Source organism: Mus caroli, unplaced genomic scaffold, assembly GCF_978045245.1.
Source record: "Mus caroli unplaced genomic scaffold, Mus_caroli_1 scaffold_1, whole genome shotgun sequence".
In the NCBI taxonomy this organism is placed as follows: Eukaryota; Metazoa; Chordata; class Mammalia; order Rodentia; family Muridae; genus Mus; species Mus caroli.
The window spans coordinates 72,028,307-72,055,250 of record NW_028227256.1 but is presented as its reverse complement, the minus strand read 5'-3'; the positions used below and the strand labels follow the sequence as shown (position 1 = coordinate 72,055,250).

Genomic DNA, 26,944 nt, shown 5'->3' with positions numbered 1-26,944 from the left:
GTTCTTCTTAAAAAGAAAACAAAACAACCTTTAAAAGGTCACCAAGTCAGAAGAACATTCAAAACATGTACAGTGTGAAGAATCCTAGAAATAACAACTAACTGGAGCCCACATCGTGGGACCTTCCTACTCGCAGAGAACAACTAGCCTGCCTCCTGTTCTAATGACTTTCTTGCTTTTCCCAAATGAATTTGCCACATGTGTTGGCATCTTTTTACCAATCCAGTCCAATTTACCTTATGGACTTTAAAGGAAAGAATATGATTTGCTTTTTGTAACCTTTTCTTTTTAAACACAGATTGTCTCTCTGTATACACACCTCCAGTATTCCTTCCTGTTTTTCTAAAGAACCTTTCAAAATGTTCTTTTATGTATATGTAATTGCTTTTTGTGAATGGCCTGGTGATATATTTCCTCAGCTGAATGTGCCATTTTCTCAGCACCATTCTTGGCACTGGTGTGCTCCAGTGGATGCTCTCCCCTATGATACTGACTGCTGAACTGTGTAGATCTCTAGCTGGAATATGATCTGTGCTCCAGGTCTACCAGTAGAATCCTGGGGTTAAGTAGTCAAGTCTGAAGTAAGCTTGATCGTGTAAGTCCTCCATCTTCTCAAGATTACTCATTGTTCTTATCCCTTTGAAGTTTCACAAAACCTTAAACTCAGCTCACTACACATATAGCCAATTTTTGGTGCGTGACACTAGGATTTGGCTGGACATACAAATGAATGAACTTGGGAAATCACACATTACAGTACCGAGTCGCTCTACATCTGGTTCTCAGGTGCTGGCATGATAGGTATGTGTCACTGTGCCCAGCTATATGTGATGTGCTTTAAAGTTGTTTTCATCATTTGTTGATTGATAGGGTTTTTTTTTTTGAGGGTTGTTGACTTTTTTATTTGTTTTGAGATAGGATCTTATAATATAGGCCTGCCTGGCCAAGAACTTGTGGTAATCCTCTTACCTCAGACTCCCAGGTGATGGAATTACAAATATGAGCCACCATGATTGGCTAGGTTTTCCAATATTTTCAAACTTTTTTTAAAAGACTTATTTTTATTTATCTGCATGTGTGTGTATGCCTGTGTGTATATACATACATGCATATGTAATGTATGGGGGTGACCTTGAGTCCAGAAAGGTCAGGGAGGGTGTTGGATCTCCTAGAGGTGAAGTTACAGGCAGTTGTGAGCTACCATGTGGGTGCTAAGAACCAAACTTGGATCCTCTGAAGGAGCAGCAAATGACCTCAACTAGTGAGTCATCTCTCCAGTCCCTAACATTTTTGAATTGAGGTATCATTTGTTTTGTCTTTTCCCTATTTTGTTCATATGGTAAATTATATGAACTGACTTTCTGCATTAAACTAATCATGAATATCAGGATAATTCCAACATTGTTATATTATTTTTCTGACTCCGACTCCTCCTCCCCCCTCCTTTTCCCCCTCCTCCTCTCCCTCCTCCTCCCCCTCTCCTCCTCTTCTTCCTCCTTCTTTCCTTCATTCCTTCCTCCTCCTCCCCCCTCCTCCTAATACTTGTTTCTGACTAAGTTTAGTCTAGTTTTTGTTCTGCCTCTGATAGGTTTTGGTAATAATATATAGTTGTTACAAAGACAGTGTTAGGGAGTGTTTCTGTGTTATCTTGAAGAGGAAAGACTGGGATGTCTTTCCTCCAGTGCTAGGCAGTATTTGCTACGACCCACCCGTTCCAATGTTTCCTTTATGGAACATTCTTGCCTACCCTTTTCCATTTCTTCAATGGTTTTTGGGTGGCGTGACCATAAAGTTGATTGACTAATTTTTGGGTTGGTTTTGTATGTTGCATTTTCTATGGTGTTTGTTCCACCCACACTCACCAGGCCATGGGTGCAGTCATTGTCCACATCATCTATCCTGGCTCTCTCCATGATCATCATCTTCAGCAGAGTCAGGAGTCTTGCTGTGAATAACTGTAGGAGTGGAGAAGCAGGGAACCAGGTGTGGTGGATGGTGGCACATGCTTGGGGGATCAGGAGGAGTTCAAGGCTTCATGCAGCAAGTTTGAGGCCAGCCTGTGCTATACGAGACCCTGTCTCTAAGCAAACAAAGGAACTGTGTGTATGTGTACATGTGTGTATGATATAGGACTTGAGGATAGTCTATTTGGTAGACTGCCTAGCATGTACAAAGCCTGTATTTGATCTCCAACACTGTGAAAACTGGATGTAGTGGACCATGCCTGTAATCCCAGCACTAGGGAGGTAGATACAGATTAGAAGGCAGAGGTCACATTTGGCTATATATGGAGTTCAAGGCCAGCCCGGGCCACATGAGACCTTGTCTCAAAAAATAAAATTACAAGGAGGAGGAAGACATAGGTCCCCTTACAATCTGACCCCTTAAAGAGTGACTTCCATCCTCCAGCTTCCTCTGGTGGTTCTGAGCCCGGCTCAGACGTTCTTACCACCTGGCTCTTCTCTGCAGGCCTCCCAAGACCAAGTTCTTCTTCACTATCATTCCACAGCCCATCTTCCTGAGCCCAGGCATAACGCTCACACTCCCCATTGTCTTCCGACCTCTAGAAGCGGTAAGGTCAGCCCAACAAGCAATGCAGTGTGGGGGAGGGCAAAAGATCAGAGACCTCAGAATAGGAGGAATGTCTGAACAGCGGGGATTTCCACACACACCCGTACATCCTGTGTTTGGGAAGCAGAAGCAAGCTGATGTCTCTGAGTTTAATGCCATCCTGGTCTGCATAACTGCATCCTGGTTTGTAGTCAAGGCTACAAAGTGAGATCCTGTCTCAGAAAAATAATCGACCAACCAAACAAAAAATAAATTAAAAAAAAAATCTACAGCTTAGGAAGACCCTCCCCCAATGGGGCTCGGACCTTGATCTTGTTCAATAAAAGGGTGTTTCCTATTGGGCATGGGGTCAGAAGGGCTGTAATTATCACCAGAAAGCTCTTGATTCATTAGGCACTTACTCTCTGCAAGGTTCCTCAGAATGTTTCTTGTAAAACTTTCTGTCTTTGAAGCTCATTATATTGAGTTATAGCCTCACGATGCCCAGGTTATCCTGGAACTTCTAGGCTCAAGGGAATCCTCCTGCCTCAGGTTCTTGAGCAGCTGCGATCACAGGGGTATGCTGTTGAATCTGGCTCCTCAGAATTCCTTGTTTCCCACAAAAGTGGCTTTTTCCCCCCCTCAGGGGCCAAGACAATATAAGCTTTCATGAAATTCTGATCTGGTGGGTTACAGCCCAGCCTTCCTGCTAGGGATTCATTGGAGGGGTGGCTTAGCAGAAGTGGAATGTCCTGATTCTTACCTGAACACCACTCACTGGTAACTGCCTCTTCCTCTGCCTCCTGTCCTGCAGAAGGAATACACAGACCAGTTGTGGTTTGAAAAAGAAGAGGGGGTGTTCTGTGTGACCCTGAAGGCCACCTTGCCTTGCTACAAGCTAGACTGCCCATCATCTCTGCAACTGCCTATGTGTGCCCTTGGGGACACAGTGGAGACTTGGTTCTGTCTGAACAATGTGGGGTGAGAAGGTCCTGAAGTAGAGATAGCAGTCCCCAGGGGTTGGGGAGGGGGGAGGAGAACTGTAGTGAGCAGGGGAGACAGGCTCCTGCCAGCAGAACCCCAAGACCTGACCTACCCCCTCACTCTTAGGGACCTGCCCACCTTCTTCACCTGGGAAGTCCCAGCCCCATTTCAGATACTACCCACTACGGGGTTACTGGAGCCAGGCCTGGGTTGTAAGATCAAAGTGACCTTTGAGCCCCTCATAGCTGTCATCCATGAAGTTGAGGCATTGTGCTGGTATGGAAAGGGAAACAAACAGAAGAACAGCATTAATGTACAGGCTGCAGGTAAGCCTGCCCTCCCACCAGAGACCCTCCTCAGCCCTCCCTGAGCTTTAGATCTCAGCTCCCCCGCCCCCCACAGGTCCCCACCTGCCTCTCACTCTTCCACCAGCCCTAGGCTTTATCTTCTATAAATCACAGACTATCCCTCCCGGTGGTAGAGGCAGGGGTGGGGACACACGATATGATACTCGGTCTTGTCGGGACTGTTCAGCTGGGGCTATAGAGGCCCTGATAGGTCCTCCCCAAGACATTCCCCCTTCTCTGCCCCAGCTAAATGTGCACAGCTGCTGGTGAGCATAAAGCACAAGGAGCTAGAGGACCAGGATCAGGAAGGCTTCCAGAAGGTGGTACACTTCGGCTATGTCTCCGTGGGCTCCGTCGCAGAGCGGCAAATCAGGCTGTATAACCCATCTGCGGTGTGCATGCACTGGGAAAGGATAAGCAAATGGGAATGGGCAAGGCTCAGGGACCCCAAGCCTGGGTATACTCCCCCTTCCTCCCCATCCCCAGACCCAACACCTTGCACGTTTCTGTCTCTTGACACAAGCACAGAACGCACATGTGTCAACAGCTGTCTCCTCTCAGCAGAGGCTGGGTTCATGTGTCCTGTAGCCCACTGAGTGTTCTGACCCCCAGGCCTTAGGCTAGCTCTCATACTACCTTTGGGAGAAGTAAAAGATGCCCGCCCCACCCCCGCCCCCCTCCCCGGGGGCAGCCTTGAAATGGGACACACTCGTGGCCAGCCTGGATACCACCTGTGCCTGATCCCTCATGTGGCTTCCTCAGTATGATGCACAGACCGCCCAAATCTGGAACCTTTCCTTCTCCCAACCCCTGGCTCTACAGGTTAACGCCCCCTTCAAGATCGAAATGGCCGAACACATGCTGACCAAAGACCCGAGCTTCTCATGTTCTACAAGCCAAGGCATTGTGCCCCCGGGGGAGAAGAAATGCCTGTCACTGTTCTTTCACCCCAAGACTTTGGACAGCAGAGCCATTGACTACTTCTCCATCATACCTTCTGGCTGTGCCACCAAAACTTTGCTCCAGGTTGTTGGTTTCTCTAGAGGTAATGGTCGTCCCAGGATGTCGCGCTCCCCAGAACGCGAGCGTCCCACTAGGGAGTCATTCCCTTGAGCGCTTTGTCTGCTCCTGGTCCCTGGGCCTGGGTGTCTGCTGTCCCCTGGTGGCCATTGTGGGGAAGCACTGTGGATACCTGGTGATCCCATCTTTCCATACAGTAATGATGGAACTGAGAGTTTTGCAGGGCTCCAGCCTGGCCATCTGGCTCCAGGGAGCACTCCATCCAAGCGGTGGGACTTCCTATAAGATATCTTTTGAGGCTGGCACCCTCCAGCCCACCCAAAGGGCAAGGATCTCTCACAGGGACCCCTTTCCTCTGCCTAGGTCCCGATGTAGTGCTGCAGCACTCCTGTGTCAACTTCCACTGGGTCAAGCTCGGGGAGCGCCGGGAACAGACTCTGCGGATTGAGAACCAGTCGGACTGCCAGGCTCACTTCCAGTTTGACATTGACTGCCAGGAGAGTGTCTTCAGTGTCAGGCCTGCCTTTGGAACCCTGGCAGGCAAGACTTGTATGACCCTGCACTGTGCCTACCAGCCCACTCACCCTATCATCAGTTTCCGGAGGGTGGCCTGTCTCATCCATCACCAGGTGAGTGATGGAGAAGGGACCAAGATGTGGGGAGGAGGCCCTGAGACTAGGAGATGAAGGCAAGGCTCGGTGGGCACCCTCCTCTTTGCAGAACCTCTAAGGGATCTGACGAGGACATCTGCCCCTGTAGAGCCTCTGCCATGGTTTAAGGACAGAGCATGACCAGGGTGCATGAAAAGCTCACTGGTCCGGGTGGGTGTGCCAAGTTCTCCCCCACTGCCCTTGGGCCATTGGCTCTGCTGCTTCTGATGTCACTGCTGCCAGTCAGTGACATCACCTCACTCGGGCATGCGCAGGAGGCGAGACCTCTGAAGCTAGAACCCAAGCCCAGCCCCCATGGGCATGTGATGTGCAGTACCTGGACATGGCAACAAAATGGAGGCTGGAATGTAGCCTAGGATCCCCCATCAACTGGGCTCTGGGCTTAACCCCTCTACCTGGGGAGAAGGCCCTTTTGCCCGGTTCTCATAAGTGCAGCGTGGGCTTTGGGAGGCCTTGGAGCAAAGAGACAAAACAGATGTGGTTTTCTGCCATTCTACCCTGGCAGGGTGGGGCTAAATGCTGGGTCTGATAGGCTTCTGGTTGTTACCAGTCAGCAGGAGAATGCCCGGGAATCATGGGTAGTGCAAAAAGAGCAAGCAATAGGCTGAGCATCCTAGCTACAGGTCCAGGCTCCTCTCCCCTTGACTTGCCCTGGGATACCACAACTTTCTGCTCAGCTAGCAGGCAGCTCTCAGGATGCAGCCCTGACCACCATCCTTCAGCCTCTGCTCCTTAACTCTCCTCTGTCCAGCCCCACACTTCCCCTTGCCTCACCACCTACCCTGGGTTCTGTCTTGCATGGACGAATGTCACAGGACCCACTGTTTCTGGACCTGATTGGGACCTGCCATTCAGACAGCATCAAGCCAGCCATCCTGACACCTCAGCACCTCACTTGGTACCGAACACACCTGGCTCGGGGCCTGACCCTCTACCCTCCTGACATTCTGGCTGCCATGCTAAAGGAGAAAAAGCTAGAACGGGATGAGGATGGGGCCCTCATATTGCCCATTGAGGTATGTGAGATGCCAGACATCCCAGCCCCACAGAGAGGCAGGCTGATCTCTCTAGGATCCCCGACCCTCCCTTGCAAGTCACTGAGTAGGCCTGTGCCCTACACTACCTACTGTAGCTGGGGATGACCTGCATGGAGCACTTGAAGTCTTTCCGGGAGAGAAGGGAGCCGAAGAGAGTGGGCAGCAAGAAGAATGACATTTGAACCCTGTCCCAGTCTCTCCCTATGCAGGAACTGGAGGACCTGCCAGACCAAAAGTACCCCAATATCCCTCCCATGACGGAGTACTTTTTTGACGGCACCAGGGACCTGGCCATCTTTCCCCCGGCTGTCTGTCTAGAGCCTATTGATGTGGACTTTGGTGCCTGTCCTGGGCCTGAAGCCCCAAACCCTGTTCCTTTGTGCCTGAGGAACTATACCAAAGGCAAGATCACCGTGATCTGGACTGGCAGATCTGACTGCCCTTTCTGGGTGACCCCAGTCACTAGTGACGTGCCCCCACTCAAGTCCATAGCCCTGCGCCTGCACTTCCAGCCGTCCTCCCCCAACTGCCTCTACGCTGTGGAGCTAGAAGCCTTCGCCGTTTATAAGGTGTGTGCATACAGACCGAAACAACTGTGGAAGCTAAGTCTCTCCCTAGAGCCTGAAGGGCAGAGTCTGGCCACAAGGATGACCCGTGGCTGAAGGGCATTTCCTAACTGCTTCTATTTTTTCCTTTGGCTGGACAGTGCCCTCTTCTGGTTTTATCCTCCCAGGCTCATGGTCTGATTTGGCCCTCCTGAGTCTCACTTCTGTGTGGTCTTCCCCCCTCGCCTCCCCCAGGGAAGAACTCAGCTGGGATCAAGCCCTTTGGAAAAACTTAGTGCCTAGGGAGGAGCCCTCTGGGGGGTGTCAGGTAGGGGTCCCTGGCCACTAGGCCTTAAAGAAAGTACCCAAAGCAAAAAACATTGTTTTTATTTTGTAGTTTGTGTGTGTGTGTGGGGGGGGTTGTTTTCTGTATTTTGTTTGTTTTTTGTTTTTGTTTTGCTTTGCTTTTCAAGACAGGGTTTCTTTCACTATAGAGCCAGGGTTGGCTTCAACTCCTTGCAATCTCCTTGCTTGCTTCAGCCTCCCAATTCTGAGACTACAGATGCAAACTCACAACTTGCTGCTCAAAGCATGGTTGTGGGGTTTTTGTTTTGTTTTGTTTTTGTAGAGAAGTTCTTGTCTAGTGTATGCTAGTCTTGAATTTGCTGCATAGCCAAGGACAACCTTGAACTCCTGGTCTTTATGTCTTCATTTCCTGAGTACTGAAATCGCAGGGATGGATTGCCACCCTCAATTAATTTGGTGCTAGGGTCCAAACCTAGGGCTTGATGTATATTAGGCAAGAACTCTACCAACTTAACTATACTCTTGGTGTTCTCTCTCTCCTCCTCCTCCTCCCTCCCTCCCTCCCTCCCTCCCTCCCTCCCTTCCCCTCTCTCTTTCTTTCTTTCTTTCTTTCTTTCTTTCTTTCTTTCTTTCTTTCTTTCTTTCTTTCTTTCTTTCTTTCTTCTCTCTCTCTCTTTCTTTCTTCTCTCTCTCTTTCTTTCTTTCTTTCTTTCTTTCTTTCTTTCTTTCTTTCTTTCTTTCTTTCTTTCTTCCCTTCTTGCTTGCTTTCTTGCTTTCCTTTCTTCCAAGACAGGGCCTCACTGTGTAGCCTCAGCCAGCCTGAACTCCCTACGTAGACCACGATATGTGCCACTATGTCCACTCAGACAGAGTAGAATCTTTGACTGTTCCATTCTCATATATTAGCAGGGCTATGGGAGACAGGTAGGAATGTGATGCCAACTTCTGCTGCCCAGTTCTGAGTACAGCAGATTATGGGTTCTAGACCTGTGCTGATCCATAAGGCAGGCAGGCACCAGCCAGTCATATGTGACCAGTGAGCTCCTGAAATACAGTGGTCCAAGTAGAGAAGATGTACTGTGAGTATAAAATACACCCAAATTTCAAAGGCTGACTATGGAAATAGTGTAAAACATCTCACTAATAGCCTCTCCAGTGATTGCATGCTGAAGTGACTGGAGTCTGGAACTATTGAGTCAAATAAAATAGATTATTGATATTTCATTCTTTAAAGAATGTGGCCACTGAAACATTTAAAATTGCATTTTCAGCCAGAGTCTGTGGCTCATGTTATATTTCCATTGGCCAGCACTGTTCTGGGTTCATTCCTGTAGAACAAACCTGCTTTAGCTACCTACCCCACTCTCCTCCCTACAGAGGCTCCAGTAACAGCGGAAGGGATTTTGTACGTCCGTCCTAGGCAGTCTCCATCAAATCCTCCTTTCTAATTCCCAATATAGGATACCTCCAGCACAGGGATAGGGAGGGGCAGGGTGACTGTCTTCTAGGGTCAGTCCCTGGACTCTGAATTTCCTTGTGGGCTGTCCTCTGTAGGTCCTTCAGTGCTACAGCAATATTGAAGAGGACTGCACAGTGGTCCCGTCCTGGTGTCTGAAGGTTCGGGCTCGAGGCCATAGCTATTCCCCTGCCTTAGAGCACCACATCCCACACTATTCCCTGGATTCACCCAAGGTGAGCACGGCCCCAACCATCGTCAGAGCAAGATGAGGGAGAGACCCCAGCCTGCGCTTCCTTGTTCTCTTTCTAATGGCCTCAGTAATACATCCCCAAATCCTTTCTGGCCATCCTGGGGATTTAGGCCAGCTTGTTTGTGGATCATGTGTGTCCCCGCACAAGAACAGCCTAGAGTCTGGGTACCAGCCCTACCCTCTCCACCTGGGAACTATACTCTCCAACGCCTTCATTGGTCTTGCTCACTGGGTGCCTGCTGGTTCCCAAGCCCTAGGCTGGACCCTGGGGATGAACTAGCCCAAAGCATGAGCCCCGTCACCCTTCTGAGGGTCAGAACTCCCAGACCTCTTCCCTAGGTCCTTGAAGGTCTTGTCTGTCTTTGGAGGTAGGATGGCACAGGGCTAAAGAGTGCTTGGCCTGGGGCCAAGCCCCCAGAATCCAATTCTGCTTTTCCTTCCCAGGTTCTACCACTATGGTCAAGTTTTCACTGTTTTGTTGTTGGGAAGGTATCACTTTAGAACAGTGGCTTGCACTTCCACTCTCTCATCCCAAGTCTATGCTGCCTTGATATGCATCCCAAGGCCACCCCTCCTTAAAATAAAGCTCCCCCTGACACTCTGAGTGCCTGCACTAATGCTCTTGGCCCCTTGGCAGCTCCCTTCTGTGTGTGACCAGTGGCAGCCTGTGCTGCTTCTGCACTGAGTCACATAAACTTGTTGGTACAACTGGTTGGGAACTTGGACCAGGGGTTATAGGCTTTGCATTGTGTAGCCTGTTTAGTTTTTACCCTAGTTCTGGCCAAATCCAAAATGGCCAAGAAGTGTTTAGAAGCTGGGGCTATTGGGGCTGGCCCCCTCTGACATCTGAGTGACAATCATCTAGAAAGATGGAAGGACGCCAGACTTCTTTTTTTTTTTTTTTTTTTTTTAAATTTTATTTTATTTGAGACTTTCATACATGAGTACTGTATTTACATCATTTCCACCCCTTGCTAGCCCCCAACTTCTTCTATGTCCCCGATGCTCACTCTTTTTTTTTTTTTAAAGATTTATTTATTTATTACATGTAAGTACACTGTAGCTGTCTTCAGACACTCCAGAAGAGGGCGCCAGATCTCTTTACGGATGGTTGTGAGCCACCATGTGGTTGCTGGGATTAGAACTCTGGACCTTCGGAAGAGCAGTCGGGTGCTCTTACCCACTGAGCCATCTCACCAGCCCCCGACGCCAGACTTCTGACCCAGGATGGCTGACTCCCTAGAGAGTAACTGGAAGACTCTGCTAAAAACTAACTTCACCCCTAACCTCCGGAGTCCTGGCTTTTCCTGGGACCTGGGACCACCACATCCCTATGTCTGAAGGCCTTTGGGGGACAGAAGTATTCTTTAGTGGTAGGCTGCGGCTGCCCTTAATCTCCAGGAATTCTTTGCTGGCTGTGCCGTATGCAGAGATCTTGGCTCTCCTTGGAGACAGCATCATCCAAACCTGGGTGGGTCCCAAACGTGTATCTAGGGACAGAGAACTGAGGAAGGACCCCTTTCCCTCTTATTCTCCCCACCTCCCAGACGTTCCCAGCAGTGTCTCCTGGAAAACCCTCCTACAGAAGTCTGTTTTTGGTCAACAAAGGCTCCATGCTCATGACCTTCAGTCTGGCCCCCAATAGCAGCTCGGACATCACTCTGAGGCCCTCCTCTGGCCTCATCGGTCCTGGAGCCCACCAGGTCTTCCTTATAAGCACATACCCCAAGGGCACCTCATGGAGGCAGCACATTTTCTACCTGAACTTCAACTTTTATCCCCAGTACCTCAAGGTAGGAGGCAGGGGGTAGAGGAACTGGGCCTTTACTGGGTCTTTAGGCCACCACGATTTGTCACTTGTGTTTTTTCAAAACCACATTTTTAGGGTCTGTGCCAACATATTGTGGGATGGGAGTGGGGAGGCATTCCTCTTAAGGAGGAATGGGAGGGAGGGAGCTCTGGGCTCCACCCCTGGCGACTCAGCTGCTTCTCAGTGAGTTGTCTGCTCCGTGGAGTTCAGGGCTAGAAAAGGGCTGCAAAGATCCCAGACTCATATCTGAAGGGAGTAGAGGGGTGTTTGCAGTCAGCCCAGGGGCAGGAATGGATGGTTAGACCCATATCTGACCCCATGAAAAACTGATACATCCTCTCTTGGTCCCTGAGGGTTCAATGTTTGTTTGTTGTTTTAAGACAACAAATCTACCAGGCAGTGGTGGCATACTCAGAAGACAGAGGCAGGTGATCCCTGTGGGTTCGAGGCCAGCCTGGTCTGTGTAGTGAGTTTCAGAGTAGCCAGGGCTACACAGGGAAACTCCTGTCTTGAAAAATCAAACCAAACAACCAAAAAAGGCAATATATCACTATATAGCCCAGACTGGTCTTAGACTCTAGGCAATCCTCCTGCCTCACCTACTCTAGTTTCCATCACACCTAGCTCTGGGTTCTTTTTAATCTGCTTTTGAGAGAAGCTGTTATGTTCAGTCTGGAAGACAGCTTTGGCTGTCTCCTCTCGTGTGAAAATCAGCACAGATAGTTCCAAAATAAAAAATAAAAAAATAAAAAATAAAAAAAACCAACCAACCAACCAACCAACCAACCAAACAAACAAACAAACAAACAAACAAACAAAGGGAAAGCCAAGAGGTCATGGCATTGTCCTTCCTTCCTCTGGCTCAGGAAGTGAGCATGCAGAGCAGAGAGGAGCCCCTGGAGCTGAAGCTGGACACCCACAAAAGCATCTTCTTCAAGCCTACCTGGGTGGGCTGTTCCTCCACCAGCAACTTCACCTTTCACAACCCCTCACGGCTGCCCCTGCAGTTTGAGTGGAGAGTCTCGCAAGAGCACCAAAAGATGCTGGCCGTCCAGCCCTCCAAGGGTATCATCCACCCTAACGAGAACCTCGTGAGTGCCTGGGCCCATTGCCAAGGGCAGATAGGAGGGTTCCTGTCACCTTTACCTGTCTTACCAGTCCTGTGGCCTGTAATGCACACCTGCCTGAGCAATCTCTAGTCACCTCCCCTAGCCTGCAAGTGGGCTTTAGTCAAACCTTCCTTACCCACAGCTTACAGGAAATTGAGGCTTAGGGGGAAGAATATTAAAAAAATCAAGACCAGGGGTGCAGAGTTGGGACTGGAGGCAACATTAGTGATGCCAGTGCCCAGGGCATGTCTAAACTTCATCATTCATGATATCCAAGCAACAAGATTGCTGGCAGGTAGTTTGAGTCAGCTGGGTATGGGCCAAATGGGTGACTCTCTTAGGAAGGGGTGAGAAAGGAGACACCCAGAGGTTCCAGGTTAATACAAAAGGGGGACCCAAACTGTCACTAAAATAACAGACGCTGTCTCCTATTCTGAGGTAGGTCAGACTCAGAGCAGTAACTACCAATACATGGTATCCATACTTACCCAGGGATTGGAAATAGGAGCCAAGGAAATTCATATGTAGAAACCCACTTGAGTCCTGGGGCCCAGCCTCTGGACACTAGGTTTCTGACCCTGGTCCAGATAGTTCACTTCTCTGAGGCTCCAGTTTCCATCATAATGAATCTTGAAAATGCCACCATGTCCCTGTCATGGAGCTGTAGGATGGAGGGGCTTCTGGAGATGAGATAATACGACGTGTGCAAAGTGGCATAAGTAGGCAGGTGCAAACGTGGTGCAAGCATTTGTAACAGGACCTTCCCCAGCCAGGAGGGGGTGTCCTGTACACATGCATGCAAGAATGAACCGTCTCTGTGACCCCAGACACTAACGTGGATCTTCAGTCCTCTGGAGGAGATCAAGTACCTGTTCCGAGTGGGGATCTGGGTCTGGGAAGCCAGACAGTCACAAAAGACCAAACCCCAAGCCACCGTGCACTACAGGATTCGGCTGGTGGGCATGGGTGTTACTGGATGCCTCTCTGTGAGTAGAAGCCCTGTTGGGGGAGGAGCCAGGACCCAGGAGGGAGGGAAAGTTGTGCCAGCCCTAAGAAGGCAGGCAACAAGGTAGAGGACAAGATACGGATCCTTGCACACCACCTCAGATCTGCTTCTCCTTGGGGGATGGTTGGAAGACTAGGGGTTGGGGGCACCCCCAGAAGCTAGCTGGCTATGATCTCAGGCAAAGCCAGTGGAGCTGGACTTCGGGAACGTACTGGTGAACAGCCAGGAAGTCAAGCCTTTGGTGCTCTTGAATGACGGCAACTGCACCCTCTATTACCGCCTGGTCCTGGAGCAGCACAGGCCCAAGGGCCTCCACAGTGACCCCTGTGGTACTGAGACCTGGTCTGGGTCTGGGGCCAGGGAGGGGTGTGTGCATGTGTCTGTCTGTCTGTCTGTCTGTCTGTGCTTAAGATAGATGGCCCATACATACTATGGGTCAGACAAGACAGCTGAAAAACCTAGCATTTCTACTTTTAAACTGTGGCAAATGCTGGTGACCTCGAGAGGCATGGTTCTTTCTGCCCCGGCCTGCTCTGCCATCAGGGAGTGCTGTGGTGACCTAGGGGAGGGTTTACCTGAGGAGGGCACCTCTGTCCAGATACCACTGATGACCCCTGCATTACCATCTCCCTCACCCCCACCCCAGCTCTAGAATTCGACCACTCGGAAGGGACCATGCCGCCTCATTCCCAGGATACCATCTACCTAACTGCCCGTCCAAAAGTCCGTTCCCAATATTCCTGGACCATTAGCTACTGTCTCCTGTCCCAAAGAGGTCCGTAGGCTCTCGGTATAGAGTCAGTGCCAAGATGGGGAGATGGGAGGAGATGAACTGTGAGATACAGAGCCAGAGGCATGCTAACTTCTAGACAAGCTGACAGTCAGTGAGAGCAGGGTGGCCTGTGCCTTCAGGATCTGATTGATGGGTGTGACTGTGTCTGCCCACGTGATGTCTACATACGTGTCCCTGAGCTGTGGGAACGTGAGAGTTAGCGAATGTGCTGTCAGAGTCACAGGCATATCCTCAATGAAGCTTTAGCTCTCTCCTCCACGAGATGGAGTCGCCGCTTCCCCCCCCCCCCGGCCCCCCGTGCCAGTGTCAGGATTGAGTCGGACTCTCCCACACTTACCGGCCATGTGGGACTAGCTAGTTATTTCACCTAAACATGCCTCAGCTTCTCCACCAATGAAAGGGAGATGGTCACAGACTACAGGCCACACACACACACACACACACACACACACACACATGAATAGCATATGCAACCATAGCGATGGACATTGAAAGCAAGACTCTAAGTGAAAGAAGCCAGTCAGAAAAAGCCAAGCAACCAAGTGTCTGAAACATTCAGAAAAGATAAAATACACAGGTGGAGAATAGATTAATGATCGCTGGGCAGTGGGGGATGGGTAGATGGGGGAGCGTTCACTAGTTACTGAGTTTTGGGGAGGGAGACAATGGAAACTTTCTAAAATTAGCATTGGTGGTCTCGTGTGTCTGTGAATGTATAAGGCCTATTGAACTGTGTGTGTTAAGGAACAGTTTTTACAGTCTATGAATCATGCTACATTGCAATGAGTTTGAAAATAGTGGTGTAAGTTAAATGCCAGGATCTACGTTAAGATAGGACAGTGCCCAGCACATAGAAAGTCTTAGACAGGAGCTGGCTGCCATTGGAAATACGCTCAAGATTGAAGCCGAGCCACTGTTTGTGAGCAGGGCTCTGTGCCTAACCCCACGGGAGCTGAGCTCTCTGCTCTCCCAACAGCCCCTCCCCTCGACAGCATGGATGGCAAAAGGAAGGTGCTGTGCCACGTGTCCCTGGAAGCTGCGTATCCTTTACTCTCCGTCCTGGATATCTGCTCCATGGGTAGCACCGAGGGCATCACTCGCAAGCACCTGTGGCACCTCTTCTCCCTGGACACCCTCAATAGTTACTTGGCACGTGACCCGACTGCCAAGGAGCTCACCTACAAGGTGCCCACTCGGCACAGGTAAGCTAGGTTTGGGGCCAGGGCAACACGGGAGGCTCACAAACCACCCACTGACACCCCAACACCAGGCCTTTCCCAAGAAGCTGAGTCGGGCAGGGGAGGATGTCTCAAAATTCTTAGAGGAAGACAAGGATTGATGTTATCTCACTCACCCTGAGTTCCACATCTTTCACTTTGTGCCTGAGGATGGGCACCCAAGGTTAGAGTCCTGAGTTGTCTCCAGCTCCTGCACTGAGCCGTTTCTCCACTTCACACAGCATGAGCCGTACACCCCCCATCTTCACTCCTCTGAAGCTGGACTTCAATTTTGGAGCAGCGCCACACAATGCCCCGCCCTCAGTGGTACTCCTTGTACTGAAGAACTGTGGGCTGGTGCCCTTGGACTGGTATGGCTATGCAGAAAGGGGGATGCTACAGGGGTCTGGGGACAGAGCCCTAAAGGCCAAGAGTCCCAGGGAAGAGCCATTTCCTGGGTCTTCCTGGGAAACCCACACGTGGTCTGCGGGCAGGTCTCACTGACTGGGTAAGAAGGCTGGGAGGAGACTGTGATTGTCCACAGCACTCAGGAGATGTGATTGGCTGCAGCGAGGCTCTGGGCAGGATGCAATTCCTGGAACCTGGTCACAGCTATATCAGACCCAGGGTCTGAATGCTACAGACTCAGGCACTGTTTCTCTAGTTTTCAATTTTTTTTTAAAAAAGGTTTATTGGTGGGATGGGAAGGGAACCTGGAGAAGGGGGTAGAGACAGAGAAAAGAGGGAGACGGAGAAGGAGCAAGAAGAGAAAGAAAGTGGGGGGAAAAGGGGAAGATTCCAGCCCTGTCCTGGGACATGTAGGGAAGAGGGGAGGATGGAGAGAAGTGGGGGCAGCTTTCAATTCTTGATCTGTACAGTAAGACCTCTCCTGTTAAAAAGACAGGGTCTAAGGGTCAAGGGACTAAGAGCCCAGGCAAAGCCACATAGCTCACATGGCTGTTAGAAGCAGAGGTAGGTTCAAATCCAGGTGTACCAGCTCCAGAAAGTCTGCCTATACTAGTCAGACAGCAAGAAGGCTTTAAGTTGCTTCTGCATATCAGGGCGGTCTAGGCACCACCCCTCGCTGCTTGCAGACAGATTGCAGTCCAAGGGCAGGGGTCAAATGGTGGCAAGTGTAGGTTATCATGGAGGGCCGACTTGTGCTGCCGCAGAGGAGCCTACCACTGGAGGGCGCGCTGAGCAAAGAGGCTGCGCTGCTGGAGAGTGAGCGGAAGCCGGCCACAAAACAGTCACTCACCTCACAGGTCACAGGAAGCCAGGCTTAAGGCCCTGGACCTGTCAAGCCTGTCCATTGTTCTGTTATCCTGCCCTCTCATCGGAGCCCAGAACGCATGCCCAGCAAGCCGCCCGTTTCCGTGCCAGTCTTGTTCGAGTTTCCGGTGTGAACACGGGTAGCTTTCTTAGTAAATGTCTGCTTGCGAACTTTTAAGTTCTGGTTGACTAATGAGTATAAAAGAAGGCAGAGAACAGGTCAAGGCCCACCCTGACTGGTGGGTGCTGGGAGAGAGAGAGAGAGAGAGAGAGAGAGAGAGAGAGAGAGAGAGAGAGAGAGAGAGAGAGAGAGAGAGAGAGAGAGAGAGAGAAAGAGAGAGAGAGAGAGAGGAGAGAAAGAGAGGAGAGAGAGGAGAGAAAGAGAGGAGAGAGGAGAGGAGGAAGGGAGGAGAGAGGAGAGGAGGAAGGGAGGAGGGGAGGGGGAGAGAGGGGAGGAGGAGGGGAGGGGGAGGGGAGGGGGAGGAGAAGGGAGGAGCGGATACAAGGATACAAGGATAGAAGCAGGGGTATTTGTGGTGGGAACTTGCTAGCCTGGGCAGGTGGAGGACATTTCAGGAGTATAGGGTGAAGAAAGGACTCTACACTGACAGTAGACAAGGTTACCCCAAGCTCTGACATTTCTCTGCTGAGTTCATAAAGAGCAGATGGAGCCAGGACAAGTGGTGTAAGGAGAGTTAGGAGTTGGGCTTGAGATAGCAGTGGGCAGGATGAAGGGTAATCCTGAATCTGGGAGGTGGATCAGAGAGCCATGAAGCTCCCTTCTCCCCTCAACCCTTCTCCTCCCGACACCTCTGCTGGGTTTGACCCTAGGGTATGGTTGCATAGCACCTTGCATTCAAGGGGACAGCCTCAAAGACATCAAATATACTGTTGAATACCATTTGTTCACTAATGTGCTTTTTATTTCATTGGCTACATTTGTCCCGGGCTCTCCCCAAAAGCAAGCTGGGGGTTGATCCTCAGAATAGAAATATGGACCAGGCCAATCCCTGTCCTCCCGATGCAACAGGAACCCAGGATAGAGCAGCCTCCTAGGACAAGGTAGTGTCCTGGGAGGGAGGACGGTGTGACACTCACAGGGTTATTGAACACTTTTGGCAGATTAATGGTGAGATCAGAAAAGACTTTCTGGAGGGCTGGCTGTGTGGTGTTTCAGTACTAGAGTGCTTGCCTGGCATATGCAGAGCCCTGGGTTCAATCCCTAACATGGTTAGAAGGAAAAGGAGGAGGAAGAAGAGGGGGGGAGGAAGAGGAAAAATTTTTGAAGAACACAAGAAAATGGAGGCCTCAAATACATCTGGAGGTACCGGCAAGAGCAGGGCACAAAGAGCCTAGAATCTTCCTCCAGAGAGTTTGAGCTTGTTAAGGGACCTATGACATTTGAGCTGCAGAGGGGACAAAGGCTCGGTTAACATCCACGACCTTTCACTCTGATCTCCAGGGGATGGTGGTTCAGGAAGGCACTATTGTCCTCCAGATTATGGGGCAAGCATGCATAATTTCACCAGGAGACCAGTCGAGTAATTGTGTGTAAAGGAGATGCAGAAACTTCCCAGAGGATCCTGAAATAGCAAAAGCTCCCACTCGGCCACTGGCCAGCATTTCCCCACATAGCAGGGGAGACACAGCGCTCACCTGCAGGAGGCCAATCCCCATGTAGCTGATGGGGGAAGAGCCCAACCCCCGCCACTGCTGAGGTGGCCATAGCTTGGGAGTGTGCCCCACTCTCAGCACTTGCACCACACACTGACAGCTTTGCAGAGTGAGTCCCTTTAGGATGTGTGCCATGAAGGAAAAATGTACATAGTAGAGTACATATAGATCTAGTACATTCCTTTTATCAGTTACATGATATTCTGCAATAGAAAGGGATTTAAGTGATTAGGCCACTCCTTTCTTGGAAGATTTTGTTCCCAATAAAATGAACAAAAAAAAAATAGTTTTTTTTTTGTTTTTTGTTTTTTTGTTTGTTTGTCACCACAAAGAAAGTTTAGTATATGGATGTATATACAGATAAAAGTCTTCGGGGCTGAGGAGATGGTTCGATGGGTGCAGAAGTTTGTGTGACAATGGCCCCCTAGGCTTTAGAGCCTGGCACCATTTTAGGAGGTGTGGCCTTATTGGCATATGTGTGGCCTTGCTGGAGGAAGGGAGTCACTGTGGAGGTGACTTCACTTTGAAGTCTCATATGCTCAAGCTAGGCCATAGTGGGGCAGTCACTAGTGCTGCCTGCAGATCTTAGGTGTAGATCTCTCAGCTCCTTCTCCAGCACGCTGCCATGCTTCTCACCGTGACGATAGTGATGTTTTCCTTTATAAGAGTTGTCGTGGTCATGGTGTCTCTTCACGGGAATGGAAACCCTAACTATTCAGTGGGTGAAAGGTTTGATTCACAAGCATGAGATCCTGAGCCTGGAGTCCCCAGAACCTGTTAAGGCCAGCCACAGTAGCACATGTCTGCAGTCCCAATGTTGCTGTGGCAAGGTGGGAAGTGGAGACAGAACAGTCATTCCCAGGATCTTGTGGGCCAGCTAGTCTGACAGCCACAGTGGTAAAAAAACCCCGTCTCACACAAGGTGGAAGGCAAGGGCTGACACCCGGAGCTGCCCTCTGACCACATGCATGCTGTGTCACCTCTGCGGCCGTGCTCACATATGTGTGCACATACATGACATACACACATACACAACAAGTTTTTTTTTTTTTTTAGATGCTTAGCATGTGTATTTTCATGACTGCATGTTAATCATACAGGCAGATTCCTGAAAGTAGGTTTTCCAGGCCAAAGGACACGTATGTGTTTTATCTTAGCAGATGCTGCCCAGTTCTTCCCAAAAGCCAGCGGGACTTCCCTCTCCCTCTGTGTGTGATATTGTCTGCTCTTTCCGAACTGTATGCATCTATTTTTCAAATTTCCTGTATGAGAGGAACAAAGACAGACCCCCTGTGAGTTTGAGGTGCTGTTCCCCGACTCCCGTGAGGCTTATTGGCTCCTTTGCCTTCCATTTCTGGGTGTCCCGTCTTCGGTCCCTGACCCTGTTTGCTGCTGGGACCAGTCCCCCCACCCCCACCCATCTCTCTAAGAGGGTGTTCTATCGAATGGGGGACTTGGGACCCCTCCTCTCTTATTTTAGTTTTGCAAGCTGATAGGGGACAATATATACTTTTCTACAGCGTGAGGCCTTGTGAGGGAGCTCTTCCCACTCCTGCTTGCTTCAAGGTCACCGGCCCTCTGGGTACCTGTTCTCCACCCTGGGTTCAACACCCTCCTTCTCAGGGGCCCCTGGGTGACCCTGCCAGCCAGCATTCCCAGGATTTGCAAATGGCCCCCTCCTGAGAGCTTATGAAAGAAAGATGAGTGGCCAGCCCTAAGTGACTCACACATAAAAGTGACACCCTTGGCTCCTGGTGTCTAAAACGAGAGTCCCGGTCTTCTGTTTTCTTTATTATTTCTGGGTGTTCCTGTGTCTTTGGTTAGTTTTTGTTTGTTTCTTTAAAGACAGTGTCTTAGTCATTGTTCTTTTGCTGTGGTGAAACATCAAGTCCAAAACAGCTATTATAAAAGGAAGCCCTTAATTGGGTACTTGATTACAGTTTTAGAGGGTTAGTCCATGATCATCATGGCGGGGAGCAGATGGACATGATGGTGAAGAAGTAGCTAAGAGCTCACCTCCTGACCTGCTGCCAGCAGGCAGGGAAGGAGTGAAACTGGGCCTGGCATGAGCTTTGGAAACCTTAAAACCCACCTCCAGGGACATAGCTCCTCCACATGGCCACACCCCTCCAACATGGCCACGCCTCTTAATCCTTCCCAAACCATTCCACTAACTCAGGATCAAGCATTCAAACATATGATAGGGGGCTGGAGAGATGGCTCAGTGGTTAAAAGCGCTAACTGCATTTCCAAAGGTCATGAGTTCAAATCCCAGCAACCACATGATGGCTCACAACCATCCGTAATGGGATCTGATGCCCTCTTCTGGGATGGCTGAAGACAGCTACAGTGTACTTACATATAATAAATAAATAAATCTTCAAAAACACAAAACAAAACCTGCAGGCGTGGTGGTGCACGCCTTTAATCCCAGCACTCAGGAGGCAGCGGGAGGCAGAGGCAGTCAGATTTCTGAGTTCGAGGCCAGCCTGGTCTACAGAGTGAGTTCCAGGACAGCCAGCACTATACAGAGAAACCCTGTCTCGAAAACAAAAAAACAAAACAAAAAAACAAAAACAAACAAACAAAAACATATGAGGGGTCATTCTCATTCAAACGACCACACAGGGTCTCATTGTTTAACCTTGGCTAGTCTGGAACTCACTATACAGCCCGAGTTGACCTTCACTTTCAGCTGTCCTCCTGTCCAGCCACCCGAGTACTACTATTACAGGTATGAGCCACCATGCTGGCTATTCCTAGGTTTGGGGACATTTTTGAAAGGAGAATGTCTGTAGCTATAATTGCTCACCAGAACATGGGTCAAAGAACAGGAGAAGTGGTGAAGGCCCCCCTGTCTGCCTGTCTTTCCATCTAACCTATCCTTTGCTTGGCTTCACTCCTCTTGTTTGCCTTCTCCAGGGCTTTCCTCTTTCCAAGTGACCAGCAGCTGGACCTGGATCTGTGGATAGAGCAGGAAGACCTCAACAGCAATGAGCTCCACCAAATGCGTGCAGAGGACAATTGCCTCTTCTCCATCAACCCCAAGACTGGGAGCTTGAACCCTGGGCAGGAGCAGATGGTAGAGTTCACATACAGGTGCTCCTGTGCCCCCTACCATGCCCTTCCTCCCAAGAGGTCCCTAGCCCTTGACTTTTCTCTGTATGACTCTGGGGTACCCTAGACACCCCCCCCCCGGGGATCCATGTCCCTCAGGGAAAGTCCATGTCATTTCTGCCTCATTCAAACTCAGAGGTGGTTGTCCGACTCAAAGCCACACTTGTTTTCCCACTCCATGAAGATTCCAGAACTCACTGTCTAACTTGTCTCCTCCCTTGAAGACACCTGTTTGTTGGCACCGATCGCCTTTCTGTGCTCTTCAAGGTGTCCCATGGACGGGAGATCCTGGTGAGTCCTCACACCCTAGTCCTGCTGGACTAGGACATCCAAGAGAGAAGCTAGGAGTGGTGCCCCCTAGGACTCTGGGGCCCATATCACCATTGGGTATGCCCATTCTCAAAGGGCAGCACACCACCCACGGGCTCTTTATCTACAGCTACAGTTCATCGGCGTGACGGTGAAGCTGGAGCAGAAGTATGTGCACTTCACCTCTACCATCCACCAGTTCATTCCTGTCCCCATCGGGGACACACTGCCCCCACGCCAGGTCAGTGCTCTGCATAAGCCCATCACTGAGAGGCCTAAGTATTGATCCCTGTGTGTCTGTGTCAGTCCTTACAGGTTGGCAGACACTGCCCCACATGGGACAACTGAGGAGATGGAAGGACAAAGTCTTCCGGTACTAAAGCCCTTTGCCACACTCCATTCCCATGCAGAAGTATTCCCCCCATCAGCGCAATGTTCTTCCAACTTCTTGACCACCAGCCACACTTATAATATATTGGATATCATTTGTGCTTCACTCTGGTGTTTATATATACACTCAACTAGACTTACTGTGAATATGTACTTAGGCTTTTACATACAAAGTACACAGTATCTCTTTTATTTTATCCTGTCCTGTGTTCTACATGCTAGCTATGACCCTCTCGGTTCATCTAGATCTGTTTGCCAAGAGGTCTCGGCCACAGTTTGGAAATCATTGCACTCAGAGAAGCTCATCAGGACGGGCGCGGAGGATGGGACTGGGGATCTTTAGAAGTTGCACACTCTTCTTTCTTTTGTGTGTATGTGTGTACATAATCATGTACACATGTGTATATGTGTATGTATGTGTGTATGCGTATGAATGTTTGTGGGTGGGTAGGTGTGTGCATGTTGGTGTGCACATGTGTATGTGTTTGTATATATGCATATATGTACTTGTTTGTGTGTATATTTATGTACATGCTTGGTTAGGTCAAGCTGGTCATCAACTTTTTAAAAAAAATTATCCTTGAGCCGATCTGTGAGCTCCAGGAAGAGATTGACTGAGGAGAATATACCCACATTAATCTGGCCTCCACACGTATGTGCAAACGTGTGTACATGCACACACATGTGTGAGTGTGTGTGTGTGAGAGAGAAGGGGGGTAGAGAGAGGGTTATTACAGTTCTGAGGACTGGGAGGTCCAAGATGAAGTCCAGGCAAAGACCATGATTTGGTGGTATCTGGTACACGCTTGCACTCTTGGCTCATACACCACGTCTTCTCCATGTGTGTTCATGCAGCAGAGAAGACAAACGGGTTTCCTTAGGCCTTTTTATTTGATTTTGACAATTACTGGGGGTCACCCCTAATCTGCTTTCTAACTGCTGGTCTGGCTGCCTCCCCCCACCCCCAACAGAGTTCCCCAGATACTTGTTTCTCCCAGCCATGTATATGGAACATTGCCTCCCATGGTGCTCCGTCTCCTCCTCCCCTCTCTCTCCTCCTCGTCTATCTCTCCTCCCCCTCTCTCTCCTCCTCTTTTCTCCTCCCCTCTCTCCTCCTCTCCTCCTCTTCTCTCTCCTCCTCCTCTCTCTCTCCTCCTCTTTCTCTCCTCCTCTCTCTCCTCCTCCCCTCTTTCCTCTTCCTCTCTCTCCTCCTCTCTCTCTTCCTCTCTCCTCATCCTCCTCTCCTCCTCTTCTCTCTCCTCCTCTCTCTCTCCTCCTCCTCTATCTCTCCTCCCCCTCTCTCTCCTCCTCTCTCCTCCTCCCCTCTCTCCTCCTCTCCTCCTCTTCTCTCTCCTCCTCCTCTCTCTCTCCTCCTCTCTTTCCTCCCCTCTCCTCCTCTTTTCTTCCCCACCCCCAACCAGGTAATTCAAAATCCACCTACCTCTAACTCCTCCAGTAATTGGCTGTAGTCATTTTTTTAACTGAAATTAAGTTTAGATTACCTTAGTTTTAAATTAAGGAACAAGGTTCACACAACAAAAGTTGGTAAACTGTGAGGACTCACTACAATCCATAGCAACAGGCCAGACCTCCACAGCATCCATTTGCAGCTGAGCACCCCACAAGACACTTATTTTCCACTCTCTGATCAGTTGTGAATTTCTGAGTGAACCATCCATTGTGTAAAGAAGTTTCTCAGATGAGGTTTGAGAACAGTGCTAATTTATGGTTGTGGAGATGCAAAGTTAGAGGGCAGTTTGATGTCATTTAGCAGACTAACAGTAGCAAGGTCACCTCTGGGACGTGTAGGATCTCCAACCGTGGGTTCTAGACCATGCACCAGGCATACATTTGATCCTGTGGAAAGGGGCCTTAAATCTAATCAGAAAGAATTTGGTTGGCCCTGGGACATTCAAGTCATTATTACGGCTGTGGACACATTTTTGCCTGCTGGTTATTACTGTAGTTTGCAGTTCACAGTTGAGCAAGAGAGTTGATTCCCCCCCCGCCCGCCCCAGCAGCCTACATCACAACTCCCCAAACGATGAGAGCTAGCCAGCAAGGAGGGAGCCTCCAATTAGTACCAACTTGATTGTATTAGGTTTCAACCTTTGAAACTGGGTACAGAGTAGCTACAGACATTCACCCTACAGCACCAGACCTGGAGATCAATGTGATGGGCCAGGCCAAGGAAAAGGGACGGTCCAGGACCAACCCCAGGGGAATTCTGTGTTCCTCTCTGGTTTTAGTATTCTTAGTTCTGCAAAGAAGTGTCAGACCAGAGCAGCTCTGGTTTTTTTCCAAGACATCTTTTGGAGTCATCTTCAGTTCTTCAGAGCCCTTCTATACTCCCCTTAAACAGAATTTATTCTAATAACAGATGAGGGACGTGACAGCGTCTCCATGGTGAACTAGATTGAAAGCCTTAGATGACAAAGGGTCTGGATGGTGTATAGGCATATGTGGACAATTTCCCCAAACCCCAGTGGGAAGGGTACTTACCCTAGGGTCTTTTATAAACTTGACAAGAGCAAACAAAGCAAGCTGCTGTTTGACAGAGTTGCTGACTATCCTAAAGGGTTACAGGCAGAATATCCATGTTCTGAGCCACAGGGGAAAACGATTGGGTGGGGCCAGGGGCTCGGAGACCTTCAGATTTATTGTGGGGATAACTTACCCTCCCAAAAGAACAGAGTCCTAGTCTATCTGCTCTACAATCAAATATCTCCCCATCCCTACCCTTGCAGATTTACGAGCTGTACAATGGAGGCTCGGTACCTGTGACATACGAGGTCCAGGTCAGCGTTCTGTCAAAGGTTCAAGAAAAAAATTTTGACCATCCTATTTTCTGCTGCCTGAACCCCAAAGGGGACATCCATCCAGGTACTACTGCTCGGATCCTGTGGATCTTCTCACCCATCGAGGCCAAGACCTACACGGTGAGCAGTGGCCTAAGACGGTATTGGGGGTGGCTGGAGTTGGAGCTGTGACTTCCTTGCTGCTTTCTGATTTCACCAGTTCCTTTCCCACCTCTGTGACTTCCCAGGTGGAGGTACCCATACACATCATTGGATGGAACTCAGCAGTCGTCTGCTTCCAAGGAGTAGGATATGACCCCTGTGTCATGGGTGACACCGCCCCTTTCCACAGCATCTCTTCGTGGGACAGCAGTTCCATATCCTCTAGGTTGATGGTTCCTGGGCAGGTGGGAGAAAGGGAGCAGGGGAAGCCAGAGGCAATGAAGGGCCTTAGAGTCAAGGGTGGCCAGTGCCAAGGGCTAGCGAAGGCATGGAGCAAAGGAGATAGGTTAAGGGGGTAGAGAGACAAGGCCTTGAATTAGTCTGGCTCCAGCTTCAGAGAGCACCAGCTCTGTAAGAGGCTTGCCCTGTCACCTAATGCCCAGTATAACTGCTTGGGACACTGAAGTGGAAATCCACCCATATCAGGTGCCTTGATCCCAGCTTTTTCTGTGAGTATAGGACTGAGGGATATTGCAAGATTTATAAAGAAATCATCCTATTCTAGGTACTGTCTTCATATAGAACAGTCCTCTCCTGGGTTCAAGTAGATTTTGTTCAAGATATCAGTGGTCACCAATACTACCTTTAGTCCATACATTTCTTATTGTCAGGAGGCCTGGTCCAGTCACCTAGCCGTCCATCTATTCAGCTACTCAGATATGCACTTTCCCATAAGCCCATTGAATCACACATCCCTTACTAATCTATGCATCCATCTATACCGCCATCTATCCATGGGCCCACGAACAACCACTATACTACATACTTTTCCACTAGACCCGTAATTCAGGATGAACAAATCACAGAAGGCTTTGGGGTGAGGTTTTAGGGAGCTATCTTAGCTCTGACTGAATGTGAGAAGAATTTGGAAATGCTGCTTGTGCCCCCTGAACCTTAGCAACACACCCAACACAAGAAAATAACTAGGCCTACAGTAGAGGGCCAATGTGAGGGTCGGATGCGTGGAAATCTAGCATAATAATTGTCCAGTTGGAACCAGTTGTGCTTCTATGGCTTCCTTTTCATGACCCCAAAGCTGATGCTATGTTGTCTTCGCCAACAGGATGTCTTCCTGTCCCAGTCTCACATCTCCCTGGGAAACATCCCTGTGCAGAGCAAGTGTAGCCGCCTGTTCTTTCTCAACAACATCTCCAAGAACGAGACAATTGTCTTCACCTGGAAGCCACGGTCCTTAGACTGTGGAGAGGTGAGAGTCCACATCTGCTCCCAGAATCAGAACTTAGGGCAAGGCTCCAGCCTCATTCTGTACAGCCCCATCTCACCCCATCAGATCCTGTCCCACCCAGCCCAGCCTATCCTAGTACATCTTGTCTTGCCCTATCTTACTTCATACTGTCCTCTCCAATCCAATACCACCCTTCCCTGTACTATCCCACCCCATCCCATCCCATCGCATCTTGAACCACCTTGCCGCATCCTTCCTCCCAAATCCACAGACTCTTTCCCTAAATCACCAGGTAACTGTGAGTCCCATGGAAGGAGAAGTGGCTCCTGAAGAGGGAGCCCCAATCCTAGTGACCCTGAAGGCCTCGGTTCATGCCAGTTTCTACAGCATAGACTTGATATGCAAGGTAAGGATAGCTACAGAGAAACACTTGGGGCCGAGACACAGCTCCCAATTAATGGAACAGAGGAGGATTCTGAGGTCTGCAAACCCTTAGAGAAAGGCAGGAGCCAGTCCTTGGAAAGGGCTCAAGGTGAGCTACCGCTGAGACCCTGCAGACCTAGGCCCTCTCTCATTTTGTGCTGGGCCCAGGTATACCAGCGGGAACTCATGCAGCAGTATCACAAGGAGCTACAGGAATGGAATGAAGAGAAGGCTCGACAGGAGGTGGAGTTCACCATCACAGATCGGAAAGTAAAGGTGAGGAAGGCCTACTGGACCTCACATTCCCAGATCCCACTGGCCGTATCAGAGGAGATAGAGGTGATGCACTGGGGTAGCTTTCCGTGTGAAACTGGCCAACCTGCCCTGAGAGATTAGATTCTGCTCACCACCACCTGCCAACATTCACAGTTTTATCCCTCGGTTTTGCC

General features: G+C 49.8%; 1 protein-coding gene across 5 annotated transcripts in view; it reads left to right on the top strand.

The window, feature by feature from the left end:
- Cfap65 (cilia and flagella associated protein 65) overlaps positions 1-26,944 on the top strand; it is a 34,240-nt gene that overhangs the window by 3,738 nt on the left and 3,558 nt on the right. For 2 of the 5 annotated variants that reach the window (XM_085838409.1, XM_085838400.1), the window contains exons 4-27: positions 2,510-2,572; positions 3,365-3,531; positions 3,661-3,860; positions 4,128-4,273; positions 4,704-4,926; positions 5,265-5,530; positions 6,388-6,588; positions 6,804-7,178; positions 9,015-9,152; positions 10,717-10,962; positions 11,846-12,070; positions 12,916-13,074; positions 13,273-13,423; positions 13,741-13,869; positions 14,864-15,089; positions 15,347-15,475; positions 20,973-21,149; positions 21,392-21,458; positions 21,607-21,717; positions 24,614-24,805; positions 24,913-25,071; positions 25,950-26,093; positions 26,365-26,478; positions 26,664-26,771. In XM_085838409.1, coding sequence (XP_085694535.1) covers positions 2,510-2,572; positions 3,365-3,531; positions 3,661-3,860; positions 4,128-4,273; positions 4,704-4,926; positions 5,265-5,530; positions 6,388-6,588; positions 6,804-7,178; positions 9,015-9,152; positions 10,717-10,962; positions 11,846-12,070; positions 12,916-13,074; positions 13,273-13,423; positions 13,741-13,869; positions 14,864-15,089; positions 15,347-15,475; positions 20,973-21,149; positions 21,392-21,458; positions 21,607-21,717; positions 24,614-24,805; positions 24,913-25,071; positions 25,950-26,093; positions 26,365-26,478; positions 26,664-26,771 — 4,116 coding nt within the window. Of the gene's footprint in view, positions 1-14; positions 802-2,469; positions 2,573-3,364; positions 3,532-3,660; positions 3,861-4,127; positions 4,274-4,703; positions 4,927-5,264; positions 5,531-6,387; positions 6,589-6,803; positions 7,179-9,014; positions 9,153-10,716; positions 10,963-11,845; positions 12,071-12,915; positions 13,075-13,272; positions 13,424-13,740; positions 13,870-14,863; positions 15,090-15,346; positions 15,476-20,972; positions 21,150-21,391; positions 21,459-21,606; positions 21,718-24,613; positions 24,806-24,912; positions 25,072-25,949; positions 26,094-26,364; positions 26,479-26,663; positions 26,772-26,944 lie in introns of those variants that run through there. The other 3 variants (XM_085838407.1, XM_085838402.1, XM_085838404.1) reach the window with 3 other exon arrangements.